General features: G+C 38.2%; 1 protein-coding gene across 2 annotated transcripts in view; it reads right to left on the reverse strand.

Annotated features, from left to right (window-relative positions):
- Window positions 1-747: 747 nt before the first annotated feature.
- Window positions 748-27,754, reverse strand: part of PPP3CA (protein phosphatase 3 catalytic subunit alpha) — a 305,211-nt gene continuing 278,204 nt past the window's right edge. Inside the window, exons 11-14 of one of the 2 annotated variants that reach the window (XM_045183657.3) lie at window positions 14,193-14,277; window positions 9,448-9,545; window positions 6,474-6,503; window positions 748-3,373 (exon numbers count right to left, since the gene is read on the reverse strand). In XM_045183657.3, the coding sequence (XP_045039592.2) occupies window positions 3,177-3,373; window positions 6,474-6,503; window positions 9,448-9,545; window positions 14,193-14,277 (410 nt within the window). In that variant the 3' untranslated portion in view covers window positions 748-3,176. The remainder of the gene's footprint in view (window positions 3,374-6,473; window positions 6,504-9,447; window positions 9,546-14,192; window positions 14,278-27,754) is intronic. The other variant, XM_024574958.4, reaches the window with a different exon arrangement.

The raw sequence follows: 27,754 nt of genomic DNA on the forward strand, positions 1-27,754 counted from the left end.
GCCGGTTACAGCCATTCTACTTCCCTGCTATGGTGCTGAATTCACATGGGGGGCTTGGATTAGGGGGCAGAAAAATGGATGTTGCTAAAATGTATTCTTTCGCATGGATATGATGGGGTGGCAAGGAAAGAAATGTTTTAGGACAAGGTCATGCTGGGGCCTCAGCTTCACCATGACACTTACGGGGTTGACACCACTGGAGGCCTCTGCTTGAATGCCCTGCCCCCGGGCATGCCTCTGTCCGGCTGAGATGTGCCCCCCCCCACTTTACTTAGCTCCCCTTGTCATACAAGTTCAGTCTCTGAAGACTTTTCTTTAAAAAATATTTCAGAAGGACATAAGCAGAGAATATTTTAAATAAAAATTTGCTGATGTAGGGTTAGTGAAATCTAGCTCTTACTCCTTGAAAAGCTAGACAAAAACTCAGTACTGAGTTTGAACCCCAGGAGAGGTCAGACTTTGGGAGTGGGTGAAGGAGGCCAGGGAACCGAGGTTGTTCCTGTGCGTGTGTGTGTGTGCGTGTGTGTGTGTAGATGAAGATGCACTGGCATAAACCACTCAAGAATTCAACAGTTTCTCCCAAAGTGAAGGAGACAGACCTAATAACCGATGATCTGGCAGTGTTCCACCTTTTGGAAAAATGACTTCATTTCTACATTGATTTCTTTGGTAGAATTACTATTTAAAAATATTCAGTATTACCTTCCTAATTACTGACCAGAAAGACCAAGCAATACTCACATCAACTGATTATTTTAATGTCAAATGTTTATTTCTATGCCATAGTTGCCTCAGCACAATTTGTAAAAGAAAGGAATCCAAAAGAACGAATTTTTTTTTTTTTTTGGTCAGGATATTTTCTCTGCAGATATAAGAAAGTAAACACCTTGGTACCAGGAATTATCATTTCTTTCACACCATTCTATAAATTGCATCTAAATATTTTCCTTGGATGTCATTTTTTTAGGGCAGAAAAATATCCAAAGAAAAAAAAATGTCTGGGTTCATTAAAATAAATTTGGGATAGTCCGTGTCAGAGAACATGTCTAGAACATCTTTGTCCTGGTACGCTACATCACTAATCGTCTCATTTCATATGATAGCATACTTTACCCCACAAAACAGAGTGCGCTGAAAATGAACAATGTTAGAAACAAACGGAAATCGGTGTATCTTAAATCTCCTGGTGATTAGATATTAGCTGAAGCGCCGGAATACAAATTGTTTATCAATACAAATGCAACTCTCTTCTGTGATGAAAACGCACTTAGTAGCTCAGTTCTTTCTGCTTCAGCAGACAGGGCCGCCAATACAACTGACACACCTGATAACAATTTTTTTTTCCACAATATAAAGGAATGCTCTGGTTTCTTAACTGGCTCCCACACTCGAGGGAGCCAGAAGATGGCATTTGCTCTTTAAATATATTTCTTATCTAATTTGAGACACAAATCCACCACGGTTCTCACAGCAGAAGTAGGCACCACACTTAGAGCGGGAGGCCGTCGGGGAAGCCCGTTAGAGTAATTCTGTGGTGGCGCCTAGAAGACAGCGTGGTGGTGGTTGTGCACAGAAATGCCTTCAGCAGACTCAGTGAAGGATGAGAGTTCTGTAAGTTCATGCACATTTTATTGAGTAGTAATATAAAATGCTTTTTCTTTTTCATTGTTACAAGTGCATGCTTTGATTGCCAACATTTCAGAAGTCAAATTACAAAGGCAAGGCTTTAGGCTCTAGTGAATTACTTGGGCACTTATACAATTGTTAAAAAATATGAATGGACTTTTGTTGTTGTTTTCAGAATGAACCAGTTGTAACCCGTAACTGATATACAAAGGGAAAAAAGTGAAAAAAGTACGTGGTTTGTGGCACATGACAGAACAGAACAAAATAACTAAACCATTATGACATTAACAGTTACCATGCATTTAGAGTTTCACATGTAACTACAAACTTATTTAAATTTCACAAGGTTGCTAAACATGCTAACCATCTATATGTGCACTGACAAGCTTATGTTAAAAACTTTTAAGAATACTCTCCCCTTTAGATTTTTTCAAAGCTTTTTTGATTACAAAATTTCAAAGGCATTAAGCATTTTAGAGAATATAAAGTACGCCAGTATACATACATTTCCAGTATATGTCAGACCACTAAGCGCATTACAGTCCCATACAGGCCGATACAGCCATTTTTTTTTCTTAAAAAACATGCATAGGCAGATTTTTTTTTTACAGAATATAGATGCTTTATCACTGTACTTAATATGGTGTCTTGTTCACTATACTTAAAATGCACCACTCATAAATATTTAATTCAGCAAGCCACAACCAAGACTTGATTTATCAACAAAACCCCTAAATATAAACAGCAAAAAAAGATAGATGTAATTATTCCAGTTTTTTAAAACTTAAAGAAAAGAAACAAAAAGATAGTCATTGCTAAATTAATACGTGTTATATTGAAAGAAGGGCATTCAAGCACACTAAAGAAACCTGAGGTAAGCATAATCTGTACAAAATTAAACTGTCTTTTTTGGCATTTTAACAAATTTGCAACATTTTTTTTTCTTTTTCTATTTTTTTAAGTCTGCCTAATTCATTTTATAGCCATTATCTGACAAGAGTAGCAAAACATTATCAATAAATAGTCCTTATTTAGTTTGTACATCATTTTGTTAAAAATGTTTGATGTCATTCATTTTTAGTGCTGCAACTGTAAACGTACAATAGAGTAAGAAATTAGACAAAGTTTTCTTGTCCAGTAACATAACAAAAGACCTCTCCTGAACCTATCTTGGAGTCCCCAATGCAGTAGGAAAACGTGTCCGTTCCCTAACACTGCAGTATGAACTAGCATTAGCTTTCTTTTTAAATTTGTTTTTCCTGTAAGTATTTTTAAAAGGCATACCCCAAAGACGTGTTTAATCACCACCCTCACCAAAATACAGTTTTATTATCTCTCCCCCTTTTTTAATGATAGTGTAAACTGAATCCAATTGCTGGCCCCCACAGCAAATAAGCTACCTTCAGAGGCAAGAACATACAACTGCTGATAATATGCAGCAATCCCCACCATGCCCTGCAGCTGCAGCTCAAAAAAAAAGTAAAATAAAATAAAAAAAAGAAAGAACGAAAGAAAAGAAAGACAAAAGGAAAAGCGTGAACAAAAAGTGGTCACTGAATATTGCTGCTATTACTGCCATTGCTGTCCGTGCCGTTAGTCTCTGAGGCAAGAGCCTTGTTGATGGAGTTAAGGTTGGCATCAGAGGGCATGGCGTCTCTGCGAGGCGGCATCCTCTCGTTAATTCGGTCTAAGCCCTTGGCCTCCTCGAAGCTGGTGATCTTATGCTGTGGTGAAAATCCTTTGATAGCTAAACACAAAATCATTAAAAAAAGAAAAATGAGGTTAGCCGGAGGAAGACAAGGGCACAGCTGTTGCATCAGGTGTGTTAGAGATTCTGCAGTGAGAGAGGGAACCCTTTAGCAGAGAACAAGTGACGGGACCTGAGCACAACACGACAGACTGCTTACCATACCCGAAGAGAACCAAAAGGGTTCAAGACAGCCAATGTCTCTTGCCAACCAAAATGTCCTCTTCAAGTCAGTAAGACGTAAACACTTCTGTTGTCTTCAGGAAAGCTTAGATCAACAAAAGCCGAGGTGGGTACGTAAAGAGGAAAGCTGCTACCAGGGACAGGTCTCGAGACCCAGAACAGCATCGAGTGCCCACGTAATTAACTGGATTATAGCATCAAACACCCTGATTTAGACAGACTGGAACATAACCCTTTTACTATTCCATTCTGCTAGAAATGGCAAATTCAGTAGAATCGCTGAGGCAGGTATAAAGCTTAGAGCAGAAGCTAAAAGGAGATAAAAGGAATTAATAACCTGGGGCATTTCCATGCCATCTCAGAATCCCAGAAACACTTCCTTGACAAACGACTCAGTAATGGCATGAACACAATAAAATTAAAAGCTCCCACTTCTCCATTCAACTTTGGGAGCATGTAGAGTGGGTGACAAGGTGAGAGAAACTCAGAAAAATCAAGATCAGATCACTGATCTTGGGTAGAAAACTTTCTCTGCCCTTCAGCAGAGAACAGGTCAAACTGATGTTCATATGGTATCCATTTTTGCCTAAATCAAAGAAAAACTTCCTTGGTGGATCAATGTAGACATAAGTGATGATTCGAGAATAACACTGAGAAAATGCCTTTCACAATTTTAGCAAAGGAATGGGCCTGGTTTCAGCCCTATTCAATGAAAACATGAATTCTCAAAGGGGGAGCACTGCTATTTGGTATTTTTTTTTTATTTTACAGTAAACTTTAATGTGCTCCAGAGACAGATATGCCATTTGTTCAAGAAACTCAATGAGTCTGTCAGTGAGTGCACCAACAGGTAAGCTGAAGTGAAGTCCGTAAATGGGGAACCAATGACATCAGTTTGCTTTACTCCCCGTGAAGTGCAAGCCAGACATTGAAGGGCCAATCACCAATGCTGAACGGGCTGCGTCTCCACAGTGGGTTAAGGACAATTTTATGGTACCTTTATCCTTCCCACCTTATGTGGGGAAAAAAAGGAAAGCTGTTGCAATCGGAAACTTTGCCAGCCACTCTTACACAAATGTGCCGTGCCTTTGATTAGTATGGGTGAGATTCTTGAAGATATACACAGTTGCTTCTAAACTTATTAAATGATGAGAAATAGCATGTTTCCCCCTCTGCATTTTAAAGGTTAGCATCATGGTGATTAGTCGACTATGAGAGGAACAAGATGGGGAAATGGGGAAAGACCAAGGCCCAAAGCAAAGCTTCTTAATTCTTCTCTAATTGAGTAATAAATTGCAAAATAATAGAGCTGTCTAATGAGCACCCACCCTGAAAACGAACTCAGTTATTTTGAGGGACAAAACAATTGCACAAAGGGGTACTCTATTCCTTTTTTCTAAGCTACTACGAATACCATTTCATCAGAATGAATACATATGAAAAGTTCATCATCATGATAATTTAAGGAGTTACTTCATTAAATTTCAGTGATAAAAGTGGAATCTCTGGGTTTTAAAAGCCAATAAGATGGGAGCATAGAAATGAAAAAATCTAGTGGAACAAGGGATGTGCTCAGAATGGGGCTCCACTGCTAATCATTTTTGTCTCCCCGGGATGGAAGAACGTGCTCTGCTGTAGTTGCTGGTCAGACAATGGGTATTAGCAATTTACATTGGTAGTATACTTAACACAACACAGAGTCACAGAAACCACAGAAAACAGCCAAACTACCAACAAGAATGCACACTGCAGATTAGAATTTGCCAAGAGGAATAGAGAATTCCCACATAAATAGCAGTTTATTCACTGCTATTTAGGAAGCAGTTGTATTTTCTCTTACAGGTGCTATCATTTCCCCTACCACATCCAAATCATGTACAAATTAAAGAGTCTAAAGTGGCACTTTTTAACATCATGTCAAAGGACCATATGCACACAATTTGGGGGAAAAGAAAAAGTGGTCTTGCAAGAACAAAATACAACTGAAGAATTTTGTTTTAAAGGGGAACTTCAAATTATTCTTTTTTACAATTTCCAGAGGGTACGGTATGTATAATATTAAAAACTATGTGATAGGTAGTTCTCTCATAACTGTATATTTAAAAAGCACGTATTTCAAAAGTAATTGCTAAAGGGTCAACTCTACTGTCCTTGAGCAGTGCCACAAAACAGCCGGTGAGAGACACCTCTCGATTTCTCCTGCAGCACCTAGCAGAGTGCCTGGTGCGAAGCAGACACTCAGTAAACATATATCAATTGAGTGATTTACTCAGTAGTCACTGTGCTCGCTGCCGGCCACGCCCACAGCTACTTTGCTGGTGCTAACTGCACTACAAATACCAGACAGTTAGAATTTGGTAAGAGGGGCAGAACTGTATCTCATACACAGCTGTCACATGTTGGGATATTGTTTAGAGACATAAATTAATGCTGACTACAACAAAGCACTATTCAAATGAACATTTTTTTTCTTTCTAGAAACTTCTGAAGACCAGAATTCATAGAGCTATTTTTATTCTCTCCTTTTCAGTGCTGACTAAAAGTGATTTGAGGGAGGGACATGGTTCAGCTCTAAGAATATAGTTTTGTGCATTATTTGTCAAAACAGCTGCCATAACCCCCACCCCACATCATTCAAGATATATAATCCTTTTGTTTTCTGTGATTATCCTAGATTCATTGTGTACAAAAGTCATACATAGCTTCAAGGGAAAAAAACAAACAAACAAACCATAAAAGGACATTTTCCCCTTTAAAGCAAGAACATTTTGGTTAATACTGAGCCACAACTGTTAGCCCAACACCCACACACTCTGTACAAGCTACAGCAAAATAAAAAATAAAAAATAAAAATGAATACACCCAGCAGAGCCCTTATCTGTTGCAGGTACAACAGAAAGGGGACTGGCCAATTTACCTTCATCAGCCTCAATAGCCTCAACAGTAGCTGAAGAGAAGAAAGGGGGTGTAAAATGAATGAGAAAAATGAGCAGAGGATTTTTAACTCTAAGAACAAATCAATGACGATCAAGGGAGCTACGAGAATTCATGTTCCTGTAAGTGCTGGATTCTGGCATAGACAACAGAACAGAAATGCTAAAAAGAAAGAAAAAAAAAACACAACAAAATGGTAAGTTTACCTTGTGAGATGCATACACCTTTGCTTTGGTTTTTCCTCACTAATAAATGGTAAAATGATCCTTTAGGAAAATACTCAGGAAAGTTTTCTTTTACTTAGATCAAATCGATAAGAAACTAGGTCAGTCTAAAATTTGCCTGTGACTCACAGAAATTTCAATAAAACCACTGCTATGCTTAGTGATTTATAGTTTTAAAATTCCAGAAAAATGGAAGAATTTGAGGCAGTGCCATAATGTCAATGGGGTAATTAAACAGCCCAGTTTCCTACTGCAAATGAAAAGCAGAGGGTGGGGGTGAAGAGAGGTCCATATAGGGGAAGAATAAAATCAACATGTCTTTAGTTAAAAATGCATGTGTTTCTATAAAGACCAACACCCAGAATGATTACAGTGGTGAGTGAAGAAGAGAAAAAAAAGGCAATGATACAGTTTGGACTTCTTTTTTATCAGGCAATCAGATTTAAAATCAGTTTTTCTTATTGGAATATCACTTCTGGGAACGAAATTCTTAAAAAGGTACAATCAAGTGGTAACATGCTAATAGCAGCAATAATTCTATCAGCATTTTAAAGAAAATGCAGCCTAAATACTGCAACATCAGGATACTTCAGAGGTAAAACTTAAGAAAACCGTTGCTTTATCAGCAATTTTTATAATAAGGTGAGGGTCTCTATTCTCACTGTACAGGTGTGTGAATCTGTGTTACTAATGGTAGTTGATATTTCCCTAATTAACTGTTAAAATGCAAAACTTCTCAACGATTACTTCCAAAACTAAAATTCTACCCCTTTACTTTAACATGCACATTTCTTATAATTTAAGGTTTGAAATCTAGGGCAACTGCCAAAGTGTACTACAACTTACTTCAGTGCATTCTGAAGTCCACCATGGAGACTGAATAGTAAAACTCTAAGTAGTTTCTCCATTTAGACAACTGAAGGGTGGCAGACAATGGGTTTTGAAACTGTATTAATATATATGCTTCACAATATACACTGTGTTTTCCAATTCTTAGGACTAATCAGGTTCCAGTCCTTACGTTCATTGTGTGTGTGTGTTCAACACAGAATAATGCAAACAATGAATTTTAAAATAAAGTTAACAGAAAAGGAAATGGAATAATCTAAAATACCAGTGAAATACCAGTGAAAATCTCAAAAAAATCCCTAAAGAATTATAAGAACTTAAATAACTTAAGTTTGAAAGTAAAGCAAAGATATGAAACCACACCAGCACCGACACATTAGGAACATGTACTGCCCATTGTTAAATGTACTCTCCTAAAGCAGATGTGGCCATAGTTTCTGATAACACACCTGCAGTACCTTAAATGTGCTTATCAAAAACTACGCAGAGTTCAGTCATTTAGGTAGTTGTGCATTTAAGTGATTCATTTATGCTAATGTTGTAGAGAGCATGTTTACTATAGTGGGAAAAATTCTGCAGTTTTTAAAAAAGATTATTAAATTAATCCTTAGCTATAAAAAGAGACTTTACTTAAATACTATACATTTTCCTTCCATCATTTAGAAAATTCTCTTTTGTGGAAACTCAAAGATACTGATTTTGGAATAAATTCATATGAAAATAAAGAAAACTAGAATGATGCTCCTAGATGTGATTATTTAGCAGTACCATATTACATGAAGTTGAACATTACTGTCTACGTAGGTGTGTCTAAATAACGTAACCTGAACCTTCTCATTTGAGAGATAGGGATAGAAAAAAAAAAAAACACAAAACAGATTCAGGGAAAGATATAGGAAAATAAGCAAGCGCCTGAGATTATTTTCAAAATGTTACAGTGTATTTTTGTTTTCATTCTTTCCTTTTCAATTCTAATTTAATACAACATTTCCATAAAGTATTATTAAAACTGGACTCTAGTTAATGATCATATTAGTTAAAATAGGTAACAGAACAAAAGCAACAAAAATACAACAGTGTATATAGTACTGTACCATCTAACAGGGTAGCCATGAGCCACATGTGACTGTTTAAATCAAATTAATAAAAATTAGATAAAACACTCAGATAAAAACTCAATATAGTTTTATCAGCTATATTTCAAGTGCTCAAAACCCTATGGTGCCCGTGGCTTCTGTACAGATATAGGAGTGTCCATCATCACAAAAAGTTTTATTGGAAAGCACTTGTCCAGAAAGCTACAGATTTTAATACAAATTCTTTGACTTAAAGGAATTTTTTTTTTTGCAGAAATAAAACATGGTTTTACTCTGTCTTAGGGGTATAAATCAAAGAAAAGACATATATGACATGTATTTCCATTCAAGTGGATAATGAAATTATCCTTTTGTATATTCTTCCTCCATTTCCCACTGAACTCTAGACTTAGGGATATATATTTGTGTATGTGTGTATATCTGCGGTGTGTTTCATCCATCAAATAGATAACCAGAGCATTTAGTAAAAATGTAACTAAAAGTTTATTTTAGCAACTGATTCACTCAAAGTGGTCACACCTATCGGGCAGGAGGGCATTCTAAATGAACGGCCCTACAGCAAGCCTGAGCTGCTAACGCGGGAATGAGGGAGTGTGTGGTGGGGTCAGGACCCCATGCAGGCGACCAAGGGAGCTACTGTGTTGGACAGGACTGGTCAAGTGGATGTGGGGTGTCAGCCCTTCTTTGAGCAGAGACTGAGACAGAGCTTAAATGAATGAAAGTCAGGGCTGGACAGTGCAGCTGACTGAGATCCTCCCAGCACAGCCAGAGCAACGGGCCTGCTTACCGCTTTGCAGGGTCTGCTTCCCTCCAGAGAGCACTCCGCTGGGGAGCATGCCAGTGGGCGTCAGGCCTTTCAGCGTCAGCACGCTCTCACTCTCTTCTCTGCAAAGGCACAATGTGGGGGGAGGGCATTAACTCTTACTTTCTTCTAAGAGAAAGAAAAGTCTTGAAAGAAAAAATGCATATAAAAACTCACATTTACACCTATCTTGGCGCTGTAGATTTCTTAAAAGTCAAAACATTTTTTTTTTATACATTCATATCGAATTATGTTATGTGAAGGGTGGGACTGATTAGTTTACAACTATGCAATTGTGATGGTTGGGTCTCTTCTGAGTACTGGATGGACAGACAGCAGTTCTGATTTAGTAGGAGGCATCACAATACACAGTCCTGGCTGGGCATTCTCCGTGGGCCCACACGTATGTGGAGAATGAGCCAGCCGGAGTGTTGATGTGACTTTTTCAGCAAGGCTCAGGAAAAATCAGTGAAGCTGATTTGATGGGGAGAGAAAACCAGACAGTATGTGGGAGATAAAAAAAAAAAGTAAATAAAATCCATCTATGGATTAGGAAGCTAGGAGTTACATTCAAGAGGTGAGGAATTTTGACATTACGTGATAAACATACAAAATAATGGCAACTAGCCAATAATGAAACTTGTAAAATCTCCCAGCTTTCCTTGTCTGCCACCTCTTTCCCCACTACTTTGCTAATACAAAAGTATTTTATTACTCATTATGACAAATGTTTTGTAATCAATTTTATGTACATCATCATTTCAATTATATTTATTAATCACAGCCCAGCATTGATCATACTGATTAAATAACCATGAAATAGGAATAATCTAACATAACCAAAGGGTTATATTTTTATATATCTATGTTTCCAATGTGTGCATCTGCCTACTGCACATTTTTATGATGTCTTACATGATCCAAACAGAATTCCTAAACTCCCCCCAAACCTGCCTCTTCCATAATCTTTCTTCAATTCCATCCTTGAGTTAAGCTTAAAGATACACCCTTTAGCTCCTTCTACCTCTCTCATGCCACATGCACTCAATCAGCAAACCTGCGGGCTCTACCCTCGAAGCAGTTCCAGCATCGTCTCACAGTGCTACCCCTTTGTCTCTTTTTAAAGCAGCTTCACTGACATGGAAGTAACATTTCATACAATTGGCTCATTTAAAGTATATGATTCAATCAATGGTTTTAGTGTATTCATAGTTGTGAAACCATAACCCATAGTGAATTTTGGAACATTTTTGTCATTCCAGAAAGAAACCCTTTGTCCATTAGAGGTCACTTGCCATTTCTTTTAGCCCTATATAACCACTAAGCTACTTTCTGTAGGTTTGCTTCTTCTAGATTTTGTATTCAAACTTCAGCTCTCGAATGTTTTGGTTCTTGACCAAGATTTTTGCAGGAAAAAAATTTCTTGGTTGTCTAACAAAATTCAGGGCTTGATTCTCTACCTGACAACCCTTCCATGCTGGTATCTGTGTGATCAGTCACACATCTCTCAGGCAACAAAGGAGATTTGGTTTTCTAACAAATTGCTTCTTGAACAGTTACCATCAACAACTGGATTGCTCTACCCGCCTCTTAACTAGTCTCCCTGCTCTATCCTTGTTATGCTCTTGTGCTCCCTCTCCACCCCCGCAGATATTATACCAACGTGTAAGGAATGTGTTGGACAGCTGTACCTGACAAATCGGTACCGCCATCCACATTCATTCATTGCATTTATCATCTGCTAGCTTCACAAATTCCTTATATTTGTCCCTTCCTTTGCATCTTTCCTCCTATCGCCCAGTTTGGCTTGCATTATTTCAAGAGCTTCCTAAATGTTTTTCCTGACACCAGTAAGTCATCTTGCTATCTGATCTTCACACAGTCATTAACATATAATATCTAAATATGGGTTAGAGCATGTCACTCACTCCATGAAGACCATTCCATAGCTCATTTACTACGCACACAAAATTAAATGCTTTATTTACCATGGTATGCAGACCATCAGGGATCTGGACTCCAATCCATTTTCAGCCTCATTTTTTACTGGATTGTTCACTCACCTTCATGTCTCACTGTCCAGGTCTTTTAAATACTTAGAATGCATTGACCACATCGTTCACTTTCAGATCAGACCCTCATCAGTGCTGCTCACTAACTGAGCCCGGACATACCACTCGGCCTCTCCCGGTTTCAGCTTCCTCACTAAGGTCAACCCGACCTTGCAAGTGTGCTGTGCAGATTCCCGTCAAGTGCGTACACCATGGGGCACGGCACTTGGCGCTTAACCAGGACCTCGTCAAACACTGCTCTTGGGACTGTGGGACTGTGTTCTCGATGATTTCTCGGCTCCAGGACTGCCTTCACCACCATTCTCCACCCAGTGGAGCCGGGCCTATCCTGTACAGCTCTCCTCCAATGCCAGCCCCTCCATGAACATTCCTTTCAGGAAACGCAAGGGCTCCTTGCTGTCCTCTTCCACAGCAGAGCGTGTCTGTGTGCACCCAGCACGCATTTCATCGTCTCTTGTTTATTTTCCACATTGTCTGGCATTCCAATTTGTCACCCATTTTACTTAACGTAGTATCGATATAATAGTACACATTTAATGCTCAATCCTTACTTACTAAGCTTAACTTACTTTTCTCTGGATATTACCCCCCTGTATTCTACAAATTTACTGAGATGATTTAATTGCAGAAAAGCTGTAAAATGTACCTTGTTTTAATTTTCTATCCATATGTGTAATCTTAGTCAAATCACTGATTATCAGTGGCTTCAAGCGGATCATTTCTCAGCTGGGAACGATGTACTAACAGGCAAGGGACTGGAGGTACTTCCAAATTTTAAGACCTACCTATGATTTACAGCATTGTTTCTAACATCTTCATGTGGTTTGAAGGCAACATAGACAAAAATAATTTTTTTAAATTTTCTCTTTGTTTTTATTTTATTTTTTAAAAGATTTTATTTAGTTATTTTTAGAGAGGGAGAAAGAAAGGGAGAGAAACATCATTGTGTGCTTGCTCTAGTGTGCCCCCTACTGAGGACCTGGCCCACAACCCAGGCATGTGCCCTGACTGTGAATCGAACCTATGACCCTTTGGTTCGCAGGCTGGCGCTCAATCTACTGAGCCACACCAACCAGGGCCCAAAATAATTTTTTTATATTAAGGAAGGCTTCTCCTTTTCTCCCTTAATGTACTTTCACATGGACATGCTGGAGCTGCTTTTCCTCCTCCTTATACAGATTTCAGATAAGAAACAAAATAAAGCATTTATCGGTAAATCTGAGACACGATAAGCAAGTATTTACATAGTTATCAACTGAGCTTATGATCTTTCTAAAGTCCTTTGCTCCATAGGACATCTAGCCACACATGCCTCCTTGCTGGTCCTCAAAACTGCTAACTCTGTTTCTACCTAAGGATCTTTGCACCTGCTCTTCTGGGGCCTTGAACCCTCTCAGCCCACAGTTCCATGAAGGCCACTCCCACACTGGCTCAAATGCTGTTACTCAGAAAGCTCTTTGTTGATTACATACTAAAGTGCCTCATTTCCCACTTGTTATACCTTTATATTGCTTTTTTACCCCTTCATGGTACAGAATCAATGCTTTAAGTTTTATATTTATTACTGAGTGAATGAATAAATGAATCCTAACAGTTCAGTTAAGCATTAGAGCAAAGGCAGCCTCATTCATTCGGCGGTAGGGAGCAATGTTGCTGTATTTTCAGCTTTTACGTGACTTTTCAAGATTTGGCTGGCTACCACGGAGCTATTAGTGACTTTGACTTGATGTCTTTGAGAAGGCATGGCACTGCTTTTCGTCCTTCTCACGGCTCTCTGCTTGTGGCCTCAAGTCACTCAGTCACTCTTTAGTGACTCTACCAGGAGCAGGATAGAAATAGCAAGAGGAGAAATCAAAAGACCTAGTGTAGCTACTCTATGCAAAACAGTTGAGGCAAAATTAGGTTACAAAATTACACAATCTGTAGATGGCCTATTTCCCAAGATTTTTCTATCTCCCCTTTTTTAATGTGTAATTGTGAATTGATTGTATCCTCCTCACATATAAACATGCTATATTTTAAGTAAATTTTTGGAAGTGAAATAGTTATTTTGTATTATCTAAGAACAGATAATTAAATTTAAGTAGACTGTAGTTAATTCTCTTCAAGAAAATGTTTGTTTTCTAAATCCAGGCTTAATAATAACATGATTCATGGTCTACTTAAAAAATAAGTACTACATGAGAATTGAAACATTAAATAACTATTTTTTCCTCTCAATCATTTATTAGAATAATATAGACTCACATGATTAAGCTTTATGGTTGATGTTCATTTCCTAGAAATCTAGTGAAATGCACATAATAGAATCATCTTTTACCACAGAGCCAGAATGAAAAATAAAAAAGATTATAATAGTTTTCCTATTTTACCTCATGTTCAACCTGTTGCAAAATAAATGTTTTAAAAGTCCAGCAGCAAATAGAGGGATACAATGTGAAACAGTACATTTAGAGACCTTCTCCACAGAAATAATTTAGTGTATTTCAGTTTGAATAGAACAGTGAGGAACTTACAATTTCATTTAAAAGAAAAAATAATTATGGAAAATCAAGTATCTTCTAGTAAAATACTTAAATTACCAGATTAAAGTATTAAAATGTTTATTAAGTGACACTTAATCAAATTTAAAACAAAATAGAGGAAAAATGATCCCACCTGAGAACGGAGAACACTCTGGCCATTTTGCCTATTGCTCGGATCTTGTTCCTTATCACTTCCTTCCGGGCTGCAGCTGTGGCTCCTACAGTGTAAAACAGAAAGTTGACTAGTCAGTGCCTTTTGACATTACTGTAATTATTTCATAATTTTTTAATGTAATAGACAGTAGTGAGCAAAACCAGTGTCTTTTCCCTCCTCTAAGGGAATTTATCTGTAAATCAATTAAAAAACCCTATGTATCCAGCCTTGATACCTGGATGTGATTCTCGATTTGTCCTTGGAATGTCAAAGACTAACTTTTGATACTTCCTTGGGGAAGTGGGTAAAGAGCTAGCAGTGAAAAATCACTGAGCAGACGGTGTAGGTTCCTACCCTTGTCTTCTAGTTGAGTTCCCTTCTCTTACATTTATACAAAGAGAGTGTGCATTGGCAGGAAAAATGGTCAGCAGGGTCTACTCATTTCCTGTCTCTATGCTGGGAAGAGTACATTAGGAAACTGCTTTTTCAAAAGTTCTCCCTGGAAGTGATCAAGGGAAGGAGTCTCAACTCATTGTACTCCCTGGAACATTATGTATGTCACTTAATCACCATAAAACATTTATCTTTGCTCCTGACACTTTTTCATCTTCTGGTGGGTTCGCAAGTTCTGGAGGAAAAAGTAGAAAACTACTAAGTTGGATTTAGTGAGAGATAGTGGCATGTGGTTTGTATTTCAGTGCTTAGGTAAATGAGTCACTCATAGGTCTGTCTGAATGAGTTTCCACCACTTACTGGAAAAAAAATCAATCTACGTAGGTTATTGTTATTATAAGCATTTTCTTGTTTTAATTATTTTTTTAAAAAATACCATATGATTTTTAGTGAATCTGTTTTATTGTTTTCTTAAATTCCCCAGGCACATTTGGAAGAGTGAAAGTCACAGTAACAAGCTTTCTTCTTAAGATTTTTATTCTCCCAGGTAAAAGGGATTCAGTTGTCCTTTTTATGTATACAGTATGTGGGACTTTGTAGAAAGTGTTAACACAAGCCACTAACAGAAATGCAACAGACTGGGATCTGAACTTCCGGCCAAGATGGAAGTGTAGGTAGATACACTTTGCCTCCTCCAACCACCACAAGAAGGACAACAACAAATTTAAAAACAAAAATAACCAGAACTGCCAGAAAATCAAACTGTATGGAAGTCTGACAACGAAGGACTTAAAGAAGACACATTCATTCAGACTGATAGGAAGGGCGGAGACAGCCAGCCAGGGCAGAGAGGACGCGCAGCAAGGTGGCAGCTGGTGGAAACGGCAGTCCCACATTTGTGTGCAGATAAACCAGGGGAACAACTGTGGAGAAAGACAGACCTCACAACCCAGGGTTCTATCGTGGGGAAATAAAACATCAAAACCTCTGGCTGTAAAAACATGTGGGGTTTGAGGCTGCAGGAGAAACTCCCAGTCTCAAAGGAGAGTTCAGTGAAGAGATCCACTGGGTCTTAGAATGTACACAAACCCACCCACCCAGGAATCAGCATCAGAAGGGCCCAATTTGCTTGTGGGTAGCAAGGAAAGTGACTGAAAGCTGCTGACAGCTAAGCAAGCGGCATTATTCCCTCTCTGACCCCTTCCCCACATATAGTGCCATAACGTATTAACGTGGGTGGCCCCAACCTGGTGGATACCTAAGCCTCCACCCTTTACAACATAACGGGTATGCCAAGATGGAGGAATATGGCCCAAATGAAAGAACAGATCAAAGCTCCAAAAACAGAACTAACCAATGAAGAGATAGCCTACCTATCAGATGTAGAATTCAAAACACTGGTAATCAGGATACTCACATAAATGGTTATGTTTATAAAATAGAGGAAAAAGTGAAAGCTATTCAAAGTAAAATAAGGAAAAATACACAGGGAACCAACAGTGAAGGGAAGGAAACCAGCACTCAAATCAACAATTTGGAGCAGAAAGAAGAAATAAACATTCAATCAGAACAGGATGAAGAAACAAGAATTCAAAAAAACGAGGAGAGGCTTCAGAACCTCTGGGACAATTTTAAACATTCCAACTTCTGAATCATAGTGGTGCCAGGAGGAGAAGAGGAAGAGCAACAAATCAGAAACTTATTTGAAAAAATAATGAAGGAGAACTTCTCCAATCTGCCAAAGGAAAGAGGCTTCCAGGAAGTCAAGGAAGCTCAGAGAGTCCCAAACAAGTTGGACCCAAGGAAGCACACACCAAAGCACATCATAATTATATCACCTGAGATTAAAGATAAGGAGAGAATCCTAAAAGCAGCAAGAGAAAAAGAGACAGTTACTTACAAAGGAGTTCCCACAAGACTGTCAGCTGATTTCTCAAGAGACCTTACAGGCAAGAAGGGGCTGGAAAGAAGTATTCAAAGTCATGAAAGGCAAGGACCTACATCCGAGATTACTCTATCCAGCAGAGCTATCATTTAGAATGGAAGGACAAGTAAAGGGTTTCCCAGAAAAGATAAAGTTAAAGGAGTTCATACCCCCTAGCTCTTATTAAATGAAATGTTAAAGGGAGTTATCTAAGAAAAAGAAGAATTTCAAAACTATGAACAGGAAAATGACAACAAAGTCACAACTATCAACAACTGAACCTAAAAACAAAAACAGAAACAAAAACAAACTAAGCAAACAACTAGAACAGGGCCAGAATCACAGAAATGGAGATCACATGGAGGGATATGAGCGAGGAGTGGGGAGAATGGGGAAAAAGGTACAGGGAATAAGTAGCATAAATGGTAGGCACAAAATAGACAGGGGGAGGTTAGAATAGTATAGGAAATGGAGAAGCCAAAGAACTTATGTGTGTGACCCATGGACATGAACTAAGAGGTTGGGGAATGCTGGTGGGAGGGGTGCTGCAAGCTGGAGGGGAATAAAGGGGAGAAAAAATTGGGACAACTGTAATAACATAATCAACAAAATATATTTTTAAAAAAGAAATGCTACAAAATAAGTCTTTTTATATAATATCAGAAATGTTCCTAACCCAATGAACAGTTTAAGTCACATAATTTGTTCAAAGACTGTAGTCTATAAATGGTAATTGGTGTAAATTTTGGTCTTTAAGCTGTGACAATAACAAGCTTTCTGACCTTTTTGCAAGAAAGGACTTCTGCCGTTTCTCTTAGAGGGCTTTCAGGAATGTAATTTGGAGCTTCTGCATTGTTTGATAAGGGTCAAACAATTAATCACCACTGTAAGATTTCTATAAGAAAACTCACACCAACACTTTCACACAATTTAGAAATGTCTGGAGGAAAGGCCTCTGCCATTCTCCACCCCAAGAAAATACGAACATAATGGGCCGCCTTCTTCTCATGAGTGGGTTAATTTGTCAGAGGTGATGCTGATACAGACCCATCTCACCTGCCCACGGGTGTCCCCCACGTGTGTACCAGTGAGCTAGCTGCCTTCCTCTCACCTTCCCTCTGACCTGAAAGCCCTCAAACAGCTTGTATTTTTCCTCATTTCTCTCTCTCTTGTGGCAATCACAATGTGTAATTATCTCTCAACATGGCTGTTTGGCAGGACGTACTATTTCGGCCAGCTCTCCTGCCTGCAAATGAGTAGAGTAAGTATAAATCCAAATGGGGAAAAGCCATTCTCCAGTCCAGTCCTTCTGAAGATCACGTGGAACCATGGCTTCTCCTTCACTGTCGGTTCCTAGAATGATACTCTACTGGACAGAACACTGGAAGGGAAGATGGGGTGGGTGTAGGACTGCCTGCCTCAAACTTGATTCTGAGTTTTTAGCAATTTTTATAATGTGTGTTTTCTAATTAAGACTCTTCATACAATAAGTTCTATCCTAAAGACCATCTAAAAGTCTGAAGTTTCTGAGCTTGGATTTCTCTAATTTATGGTGAAGAGACTACTAAAAGACATTTGTTAAAGGAAAAAAAACTGGGATGGAGATTACTCTCCTGAAGGTGTTTTTCCTTTATATACATTTTCAGTGAAATGCTGCTTCCACTCTGACACTGTGCTTTCCTACTCTATGTGTAACGTTACCCAGCCTGACTGGCCCAGTGCACTCAGAGGTCACGATGTGCTGAGTGAGGGGAGAGATTCTGACCCGCTACAGCAAGCAGGATAACCAGAGCGTAAATCCATCCAACAGACGCGAAGAATGGAAAGTGTGGGAAAGCTCCAAAAATCGTGGCTATATTTAGAAGCTCAACAAGAAAAGCAGCAAGAAGTAGTAGTTAAGTGTCCAGATAGAAACTATATATATTTTAGAAAAATGAGAAGGGGAAAATATAAAATAAAATATATAAATATATAAAATATGTCAGAAAGATAATCTCCCAGAAAATTTTCAATAAAGGACTTGTAAAAAACATAACCAGAGAGAAGAAAAGCAAGGCGCTAAGTTGGGAGTGAAATAAATTATGTAGAGTTGTTCTTCTGAGCTCAGTATTAGCTCAAGTACGTACGAAATTTTAAATGTAAAATGAACACTCTGACAGAGTCAGTTTATCATTCCTTATCTTTTTTCACATCAAATGGCCTAGTAGGGGACGCACGGCAGATATTCTACTTAGTGCACTCCTAGTTCCCGCCAACAGCGGCTCTCTGCACACGGCAGTGCTGTTCTCATGGAGGAGGGCTATCTCTCTTTAGGTTCCTCAACACCCCTTTCAAAATTAGAGTATATTTACTCAAAGTCAAATAATCTAATCACAAACAGTAAGAAAAACCATCAAAAACTACTGTCTCAAATATCCTAGGCTTACCTTCAACATTTTCCAAATAACCAAAATCAGAATTAAGCTAATACCACACATTTGTAACACTACAAATATTTAAAATATTCAAGTAAAACATCTGAATTGACATATAATGGAACTCAAAGGAGCTGAACAACAGCAGGATAAATTTAAGTTCAGATATAAAGGCTTTACATATTTAGTATTGATATTCCTGGTTTTGGTTACTTTCCAGAGTTCATTAAAACTCTTCTTCAACTACTGTGTTCCAGCGCAAATCCTCACAGTCCACAATTCAACAGAAAGATCAAGGCCAATAGCACGGTTTTTAGAATTATACTAGCTGCAACATGCAAAGGTAATGTCATATTCCACACTCTCGGTACCTGCTCTGTTTATGTGGTGAAAATGTACGACTGCAGCTCAAATTAAAATTCAGTACATTAAATAATTTAGACACATAAAAGTCCTTTTACATGAAAAACTGTGGCAACTATTTTTTATCATTAAGAGTATAATCACTTATTTTAACTTGGAAGTCCAAAACTGAAAGGCAGTATTTTCTCCGTTTAAAAAATTAATAATTTTAAGTAAAATTTCATTTTATGTTTCCATTCAAATAATTATCCCTTCTTTTTTTTGGCTTCTGTCCCTCTTTAACTTTTAAGTTCTAATATTCTTTTAAGCCTGGGGCATTAGGGTACTATTTCTAAAATGTAGACAAACCCTGCATACTCCATTTTCCTCAAAGGGGAAGAGGCTAATGTACAGACAAGGGGATCTTTAAAGATTCGCTTTTCATATGTGTCCTTCCTGACCTTAACTTAGCACCTTGCTGACTTCTCATGCAGTTGCGTAAAGGTATCTGTGCCAAGTGGCCTGCTGAGCGAGTGTTACATCCTCACAGGGTGATTTCAGCCTCTGCAGGGAACTCAGAAACTGTGGCAGCACCACAGCGATGAGGGGCCCAGTGTGGGGTGAAGAGACGTTCTCACCACATGGACATCTGCTGCCAGGTGCTGGCTCTGTCCTCCGCTCACAGTTCCCACCCCTTGAGCTGCTGCTATAAACTCCTCAGTTTTAACGGAATGAAGGGTGTGTGGAAAGTACTATGTAGCATACAATTCATTACCCGTATCATTCACTCAAATGTTCCTGTGAATCCTATCCTACGTGGCTTGCCATGTGCCAACTGCTACCAACAGAAACAGGAACAAAGCATGGTCTCTGCTTTAGGAGAGCATGTGAATGGTGCTCTGCTAGACAATGGACTGTGCCAACATTACAGTGACACTGCGGGGGATGCTGCTGTCGGCTCGTGCGAGTATACCAAGTGAACACCTTCTGAACTCCACGCTCAGGAACTTCGTTTGGGGAGCCTGAAGTCAGCTGCTGAGACAGGAATCATCTATACCATGGAAATCTGCAAATGCCACAAACCAGGGCCATTTCCCCCTGGGAAACAGGTTGTTAAACATTCACCAGCACACCTCTGGAAGGAGGTGCTGCTTGGAGGCATGAGAAAAATGTTCACTGAAATAACGATGGTTGAAGGATTTTGAAGAATGAAGAGTAGAGAAAATGAGTGTTCTCCATAGAAGGAGAATTCTCAAACTCGGAGGCCTCGGTGGTCCATGCACGGTTCAGATGAGGGGTGAGAAGCCTGCTGTGGGTGGAGTCTGAGTACCTTGGGGTAAGGCTGGGAGAGAAGAGAAGCGGGAGGTGCCTAGGGTTGAACTGTAAAGGCTTTAGCACAGCAGTGTGTGGAAATAGGAGCTTGGACAATAGCATTCATGAAATGGAGATAAACTGACCTTTGTCACTGGAGATAAAATGAACTTACTTTGTGACTCCCCCACCCTCCCCCTCCCAAAAAAGAAAAACTTAAAATAATTAGGTAGAAAGAGTTATGTGGGAAAGCAGATATAGTCAAATTTTAACAGTAGAAAGTGATGGGCATCAACTATAAAATTCTTTCAACATTCCTCTATGTTTGAAACACCTTGTAATAAAACACCAAAAAATAAAACTATACTTGGAAGAGCTTAGTTTTGAGGGAAAAGACAGCAGCTTTGGGAAGAGAGGGTTCTCCATCTCCCGTTCTTTGTGTTATGTGGGAGATGCATGACCTTGCTAAAGGAGGCAAGAAGAAAAAAGTCCCCTGGGGCAGTGCCGTTGCCCCCTGACCTTCTGCAATCAGCCCCAGGAGAAAATGGGACTGGTCAGATATTTTATACTCCCAATCCAGTGGATTCCAATTGGTTTCAATACATTCTTACAATGATAAGAATTGAAGATGACTAGCTATATACAAATTTCATATTTGAATATATTTTTAGAATGTGAAAAAGCTTTTAAAAATTGTTATTGAGTTGTTTTCTCTTTAATGGGAAAAGCAGTTTTCCCCTTCACTATTACATTGGTCTCAAATGTCTCAGTTATGCTTCCTCCTCTAAATGACTCTTAGCTAATACAAGTGTATCTGCACCGTATGTTTTAAAATAAAACATTAAAGTACGCATATACACTAACATTTCACATGTTTTCAAAGGAAAGAAATTTGAAGTCTATCAGTAAAATATAAGCTTCAAATTTCTTTTAACTTTTATTTCTAACTCAAAGAAAATATTACAGAAAACTCACCACTTTTCCATATTTGTTAAAAGTAAACCAAGTTTACCTCTGTAGAAAACCTATTCCACTTGAAAGTAAAATTTTATCAAGGATTATTATTACTAAGTGGTTTAAACATGCCTCAAAATTTTATTTTTTTTTGTGAAAAGAGCAATTACTGATTTGAATAAAGGCTATTGATGGAATAAAGCATAAGGTAATGAGATAAGAAATATCTTTTATGGTGTTACATTAAGGACAAAAATTGGCTCAATCCGAAGTCAGCGCCTTCGAAATACAAGACATAATGTGAAGACAGAACATGACTTCAGATGCCTCTAAAAACCTTAGATGATGATGAAATCATGAGTATACAGACTGTCTTATGTGGGAGAACGCCTGTTCCAAATTGGCCCCCATAAAAAACTACAGGACCAAACCCTGTGGTAATCCCTAAACCTTACCTATTTTGTCTTTTCTTTCCCTAACCTAGTTTACCAATAACAAATATTGAGCTTCTATATCCCAACAAAGTAACGTTATCCAAAAGTGACTTAGAGGTCCACCCAGTTTTGCCCTCGGCTATGAGCGTGTCAAGAGCTTTACCACATTTTTCTAGACCAGGCACTTGTGTCCTGGATTCAGGCCCGGCGCTGGAAGCACTGAGTGACTGTGCCCACTCTGATGGGAGGGCCTCCAAACTAGCCTTTACCTTTGTCACCCATGCACCCACAAAGAGTGTCCTGCAAAAAACACGACTGCCACCTCCAAGTTTAAGTAGTTATAAAGAATATATATATATAATATTGTAAGCACTGCCATTTAAGGATTACACTTTTACACTTTTTTAAACCAATGGCATGTAAGTATCTTAGCAATTTCATCCCACCATCGTCCATTAAAAGAAAAAAGTCCATGAACCAGACATTTATTGGTATTTAGAAATCTTATGTTAGTACGTTTTCTTTGAAATTATATTTCCATTTCAATTTCCCTGTTTCATGCTAGTGAATCATATATTTCTACTTTAAAATACTTTTATCACCATACTGTACTTTTATGAAAAAATACGTTGAGAAATTTAAACTAAATGTATTTTTAAAAATTTCCCGAAACAATAAGGCCCTAAGTGTTAAAAATTCCTTTATAACCATTATCACAATTATTAGTAGTAAATAATTGAGCCAGATAGTACCAATATATGACACACGTCTAAATATGTAAAAAGCATATAAAATTTTGTTGGAATGCATCCCTTAATGATAGGGATGGGAGGGAGGTTGCACTACCTTGATGAAGAAGACTTCCTAGACTTGGAGTTGTTCTAACATGTTTCTGTTTAGTACTCCAGTGCGAAGCATCTCACAGCCATGTTCAGAGTAATTGTGTCTAAGGAGACCTGCGCCTTCTATGAAAATGGGAGAGGGCAACTGAGAAAGCGGAGGCGGGAACGAGGCAGCTGCAACGAGGCACGTAGCCTCCAGCTCAGGTGAGTTCCCATGATTCCTTTCAGGCAAGAGGACACATGGAAGCTGAGCATGTAAAAATGGATTCCCTTAAAGCTCCTCTTGAAATGTGTCTGGATAACCCCAGTAGTACAGATGTCCTGGCATGAAGATTGCTGCTTTATTAAGGATTAGATTACTCAGTTTCTAGAGCTGATAGCTGTTGGAAGATCTTCTTGACTAGCATAACCTGGGAAAACTACATTGCTCATCCACTTAGGGTCCGTGCTGGTTAAAATTTAGTCCAAATATATTGTTAGGTGCTGCCCCTCACAAAACAGCTGTTTTTACGTAATGCTTATGTAAGTTATTCTATTAGGCAGAGGAAAACACCTTCAGCATAAGAAAATTTAAAAATCCCTGTAAAAGTTAATCTTTCTGAAGATTACAATGTAAAACTTGGAATACCTTTCTAATTTTGATTCTAACTATACAATACTCTACGTCCACAAGTGATAAAACGGGCACATGACAGCCACTCACTCCAAAGCACATACTATTCTGAATTTCTTCCACATGTTTTTCAGCTCAACTAAAATCTCAGCATGTAATAAAACCCGCAGTGGTGTGATGCTTGGCATAAGACTATTCTGTCTTATATCCCATTTTGAAGGCAACAGAAGACCCTTCAAAATACATATGCATATTTGAGAATGTGTATTCCAAATTGGCCCTTATAAAACTACATCGACAAACCATGTGCTATATAATCCCTAAACCTTATCTCTTTTTGTCTTTTCTTTCCCTGACCTTATATATATATATATATATTTGAGTCTCTCTTGTATAATGAACTTTAAGGAAGGCTAGTATAGCCTATACTATGTTTTCCCCACTTCTCTTGTCATAAAACATAACTGAATTCTTTGGATAGGAAGTCTCAAAAATGCACAGACTACTTTCAAATGTTAAATATCACTCATTATTTGATTATCTTCCATTTTAGTTAAAAGTTACTTTGTTTACAAGCTCTAATTGATCCCACAAACTTTTGTTCTTTGAGACACCATTCCGTCTGTTAATGACTTCTCAGTCAAGTCGCAGAAATTGGCTATAAGCATAATTCTAAGTTGGGTGGAAATTAGAGACTTTAACGTAGATAGGAAGCTTCTGTTGATTTTTCAAGAAATTATCCCCTCATCAGCCTATGCCTTACACAGGCTTTTTTCAGTTTATTATATTCACCGAAGAAGAAATGAATAGCATGTAAAATCCTACTTCAATGGACCTTTTTTCATGATAAAAACACATCAGTTTTATAAACTGACAAGAGAAAAGCAAAATGGAATTACATAACAAATGTCAAGTGAATAATGTAGATTTTTTTTGTCTAAATGAGAAACAATCATAATACCTGAAAGTACAATTTATAAAGAATTATTCTGGATAGAGATAAGGCTGTAACAGTTAAAAAGCTATTTATTAAGTACCTAATTATATATGCATGGTAAGTGCTAGAAACATGCATTCAGACTAGAACTTAATTCTGGACCCATTTTATAAATTGATCAAATACTAAAATATTTTAATGTTATCTATAAAAATACAAAAACTGAAGGGAAAAATGAACAAATATATAGTAGAATACTGTTTGATAGTCCCGTGTATTATACTTGAGATACAAAGTTAATTGAGTGCCATTTAACAGCACAATAAAAAAGCAGAATACCATATGATCTCACCATTAACAGGAACCTAATCAACAAAACGCACAAGCAAGCAAAGTATAGCCAAAGACACTGAAATTGAGAACAGTGATCAGAGGGGAGAGGGAGGGGATAATGGGGGAAAAGGGTGAAGGGTTTACTGGAACACTTATAAAGGACATACGGACAATAACAAGAGGGGGTGGAAATGGGGGAGGGAGGCGGGGAGGGCTGGGGTGGTGGGGAGAGGTGGGGGGAAAAGGCAGAAAAATGTACTTGAACAACAATAAAAAATAAAAAAAAATTTAAAAAAGCAGAATTAAAGAATTAATGCAACTCCTTCATCTGACAGCAGAAGGTGGCTGAGGCACTGGCATGTATTGAGCTTATCTGAAATAAAGTTGGTCAAAACTCTTATGTTGCTATACAAGACTTAGGCTGTGTGTTTTGTCAGTCCATGGGGGAAGCAGCAAGGTTTTGTCCATGAAGGAAAAACAGAAAATGAGCAGTAGGTTCTGGCCACTGTTCAGTACACAGGCAACTTAAAGAGGCAGGACGGTTCCCACATCCTGAGACATTAACACCACTAAGGATGATTCTAAGGAACAAAAAGGGTAAATTGTTTGCCTAAGGTCACCCGCGAGAAAATGGACATCAGAGCCAGTATTCATTACTGCGGCAGCTGTCTGAGTGACTAGGTCCGTGGGTAGAGGCATGAAACAAGTGATGGGTTCATTCATTCTCCACGTTCAACAAGCACACACGCCAGGCGCTGTGCTACCTGCTAAAGCACAGACCTTTGATACATGGGAAGTACTCAGAAATGTTTGCTATTATTAAGCACGAGAAAATGCTTGTGCAGAGAAGAGTATTCCAGTTCTGCTAACAGTTACATATCTTACTATAAATTACAAGATTGATTGTGTGATTTTCATTACTACCAAGCTGCCCAAATGGGGCCTCATTTGTGTTTTGTGCTAGACAGGCCACCAGCTGGACCCTGCTGATGGCAAACTTATTAGGGGAGAATGCAAGCAGCCAGAATGATGCTGGTTTCGCTTTGAGGGAAAAAAAATGTGAATTTTTTCCCCTCAAAAGACAGGCTGACCAAACGCAATCAAAATTTCTATAAGGTTCTAGGAAAAACTAGGAGAAAAGTTTTATAGTTTCTCACGAACTAAGAGTAATGACAAAAAGAATAAAACATTTTTAAGAGAGTCAAAATAGATTACCTCATAAAAATATTTTAAAATTTAGATTTTTCTGAGCATTTATTAAATTTTTTTGTATACCTTTAAACCTGCCATCAGAGATCAAACCATTCCACTAAAAAGTATACTTTACAAACTTTGGACTCATAACGCTAAATCTGCCTGAGGCTATTTAATCAATTATTATTCATTCTCATATAGGTCCAATCTCCAGGTTGGGAACCTGGACATATAAAATGCGTTAGCATAAGAAAGAATCGTGAAAGCTCTGCCAAAGACACAAGGAAAATACATCTTCTTTTCTTATGGCATTGGATTTCAGGAAGTTGACACTAGCTACCACAGTTCCCTCAGTGAAGAAGGCCTTTTCACAATCACCTTGACCTCGTTGGTGAGCAGTAATGATTTCCTATGATACACACACATACATATCCACAAAATCTCTGCCCTTATTAAAGAAAAAAATGCTCTACTTCAGTGCCTTTCAAATAAAGAATATGAGGTCTGTCCAAAAAGTCCAGCCACTATTAATATAACGAGAACAATTTGTGCAATATCGATGTAGCCTGGCAGCCAAGGAGAGTGGCCTGGAATGCGCATATGTGAACAATGATGACTTCACTGTACTAGTCATTGGGGGTGGTAGATGCTGTTGAGTGAGCATGTGTACTGTGTGGCCATCACATTCAAAATGGCTGAGCAAGTAGAGCAACGAATCTGCGTGAAATTTTGTATTAAGCTTGAACATTCCTCTGCGGAAACTATTCAGATGATTAAGAAGGCCACAGCTATGGGCAACTGGTGATTGGCAGCTTCATCATGACAATGCTCCTGCTCATGCATCACTGTCTTGTGCAGAGGTTTTTAGTGAAACATCAAATCACTCAAGGACTCAGTCCCCCTACAGCCCAGATTTGGTACCCAGTGACTTCTGACTTTTCCCAAAACTAAAATCACCTTTGAAAGGGAAGAGATTTCAGACCATACATGAGATTCAGGAAAATATGATGGGGCAGCTGATGGTGATTGGGAGAACTGTGTGAGGTCCCAAGGTGCCTACTTTGAAGGGGACTGAGGTGTCATTGTCCTGTGTACAATGTTTCTTGTATCTTCTATCTTCTTCAATAAATGTCTCTGTTTTTCATATTACATGGCTGGGCACCTTCTGGACAGACCTCATACATTAAGGTTTATAGAGTGCATGCTTATTTCCGTTATTATGTAGCACAGATTTCCTTCTCAAAGAAATTGCATAAGTACATTTAATTGAAGTGTATGCTCAGATATACAACAGGTAATGTCTAGTGTAAGTTGGCCAATGTCACCATGAGTTGATGGAAGGCTCAAGTGCTACAAGTATCAATGCTTTTTAAAAGTGAGTAAAATATTGTATATATGCATAACACATGTGTCTCAGGAAATATAAATGTGAAGTACTTTCTAGAGCATTATTTTACTGTGAGTGTAATATTCTAGCCAATGGTGAATGTTATCCCATTTTTTACCTGGCTGTTTTTTAACTTTTAATTTGTTCTAAAAGTCTGCACTTACATGCAATGTGAAAATTATGCCAGGTAATAAAAAAACACATTTGTGCAAAATCATGGTGGTACAATATGAAGAGAAAGTAATACTTTGAATGTCTGTGTTACTGTATCATTTTAATTAGCAACTTAGAAGAATTTTAATTATTATAATCAAATATGATAAGCCAGATTTGATGATACTGATTACAATATGATGGCTAACACCAGGCAACTTTCGTTTGTCACGGCTTCAAACAAACCATCAAAAGCCATAATATGATGGGAATGTACACTCTACTCCCTAGTAAATGCCTATGCATTTCA

The sequence above is a fragment of the Desmodus rotundus genome, chromosome 4 (assembly GCF_022682495.2).
Source record: "Desmodus rotundus isolate HL8 chromosome 4, HLdesRot8A.1, whole genome shotgun sequence".
Taxonomy (NCBI): domain Eukaryota; kingdom Metazoa; phylum Chordata; class Mammalia; order Chiroptera; family Phyllostomidae; genus Desmodus; species Desmodus rotundus.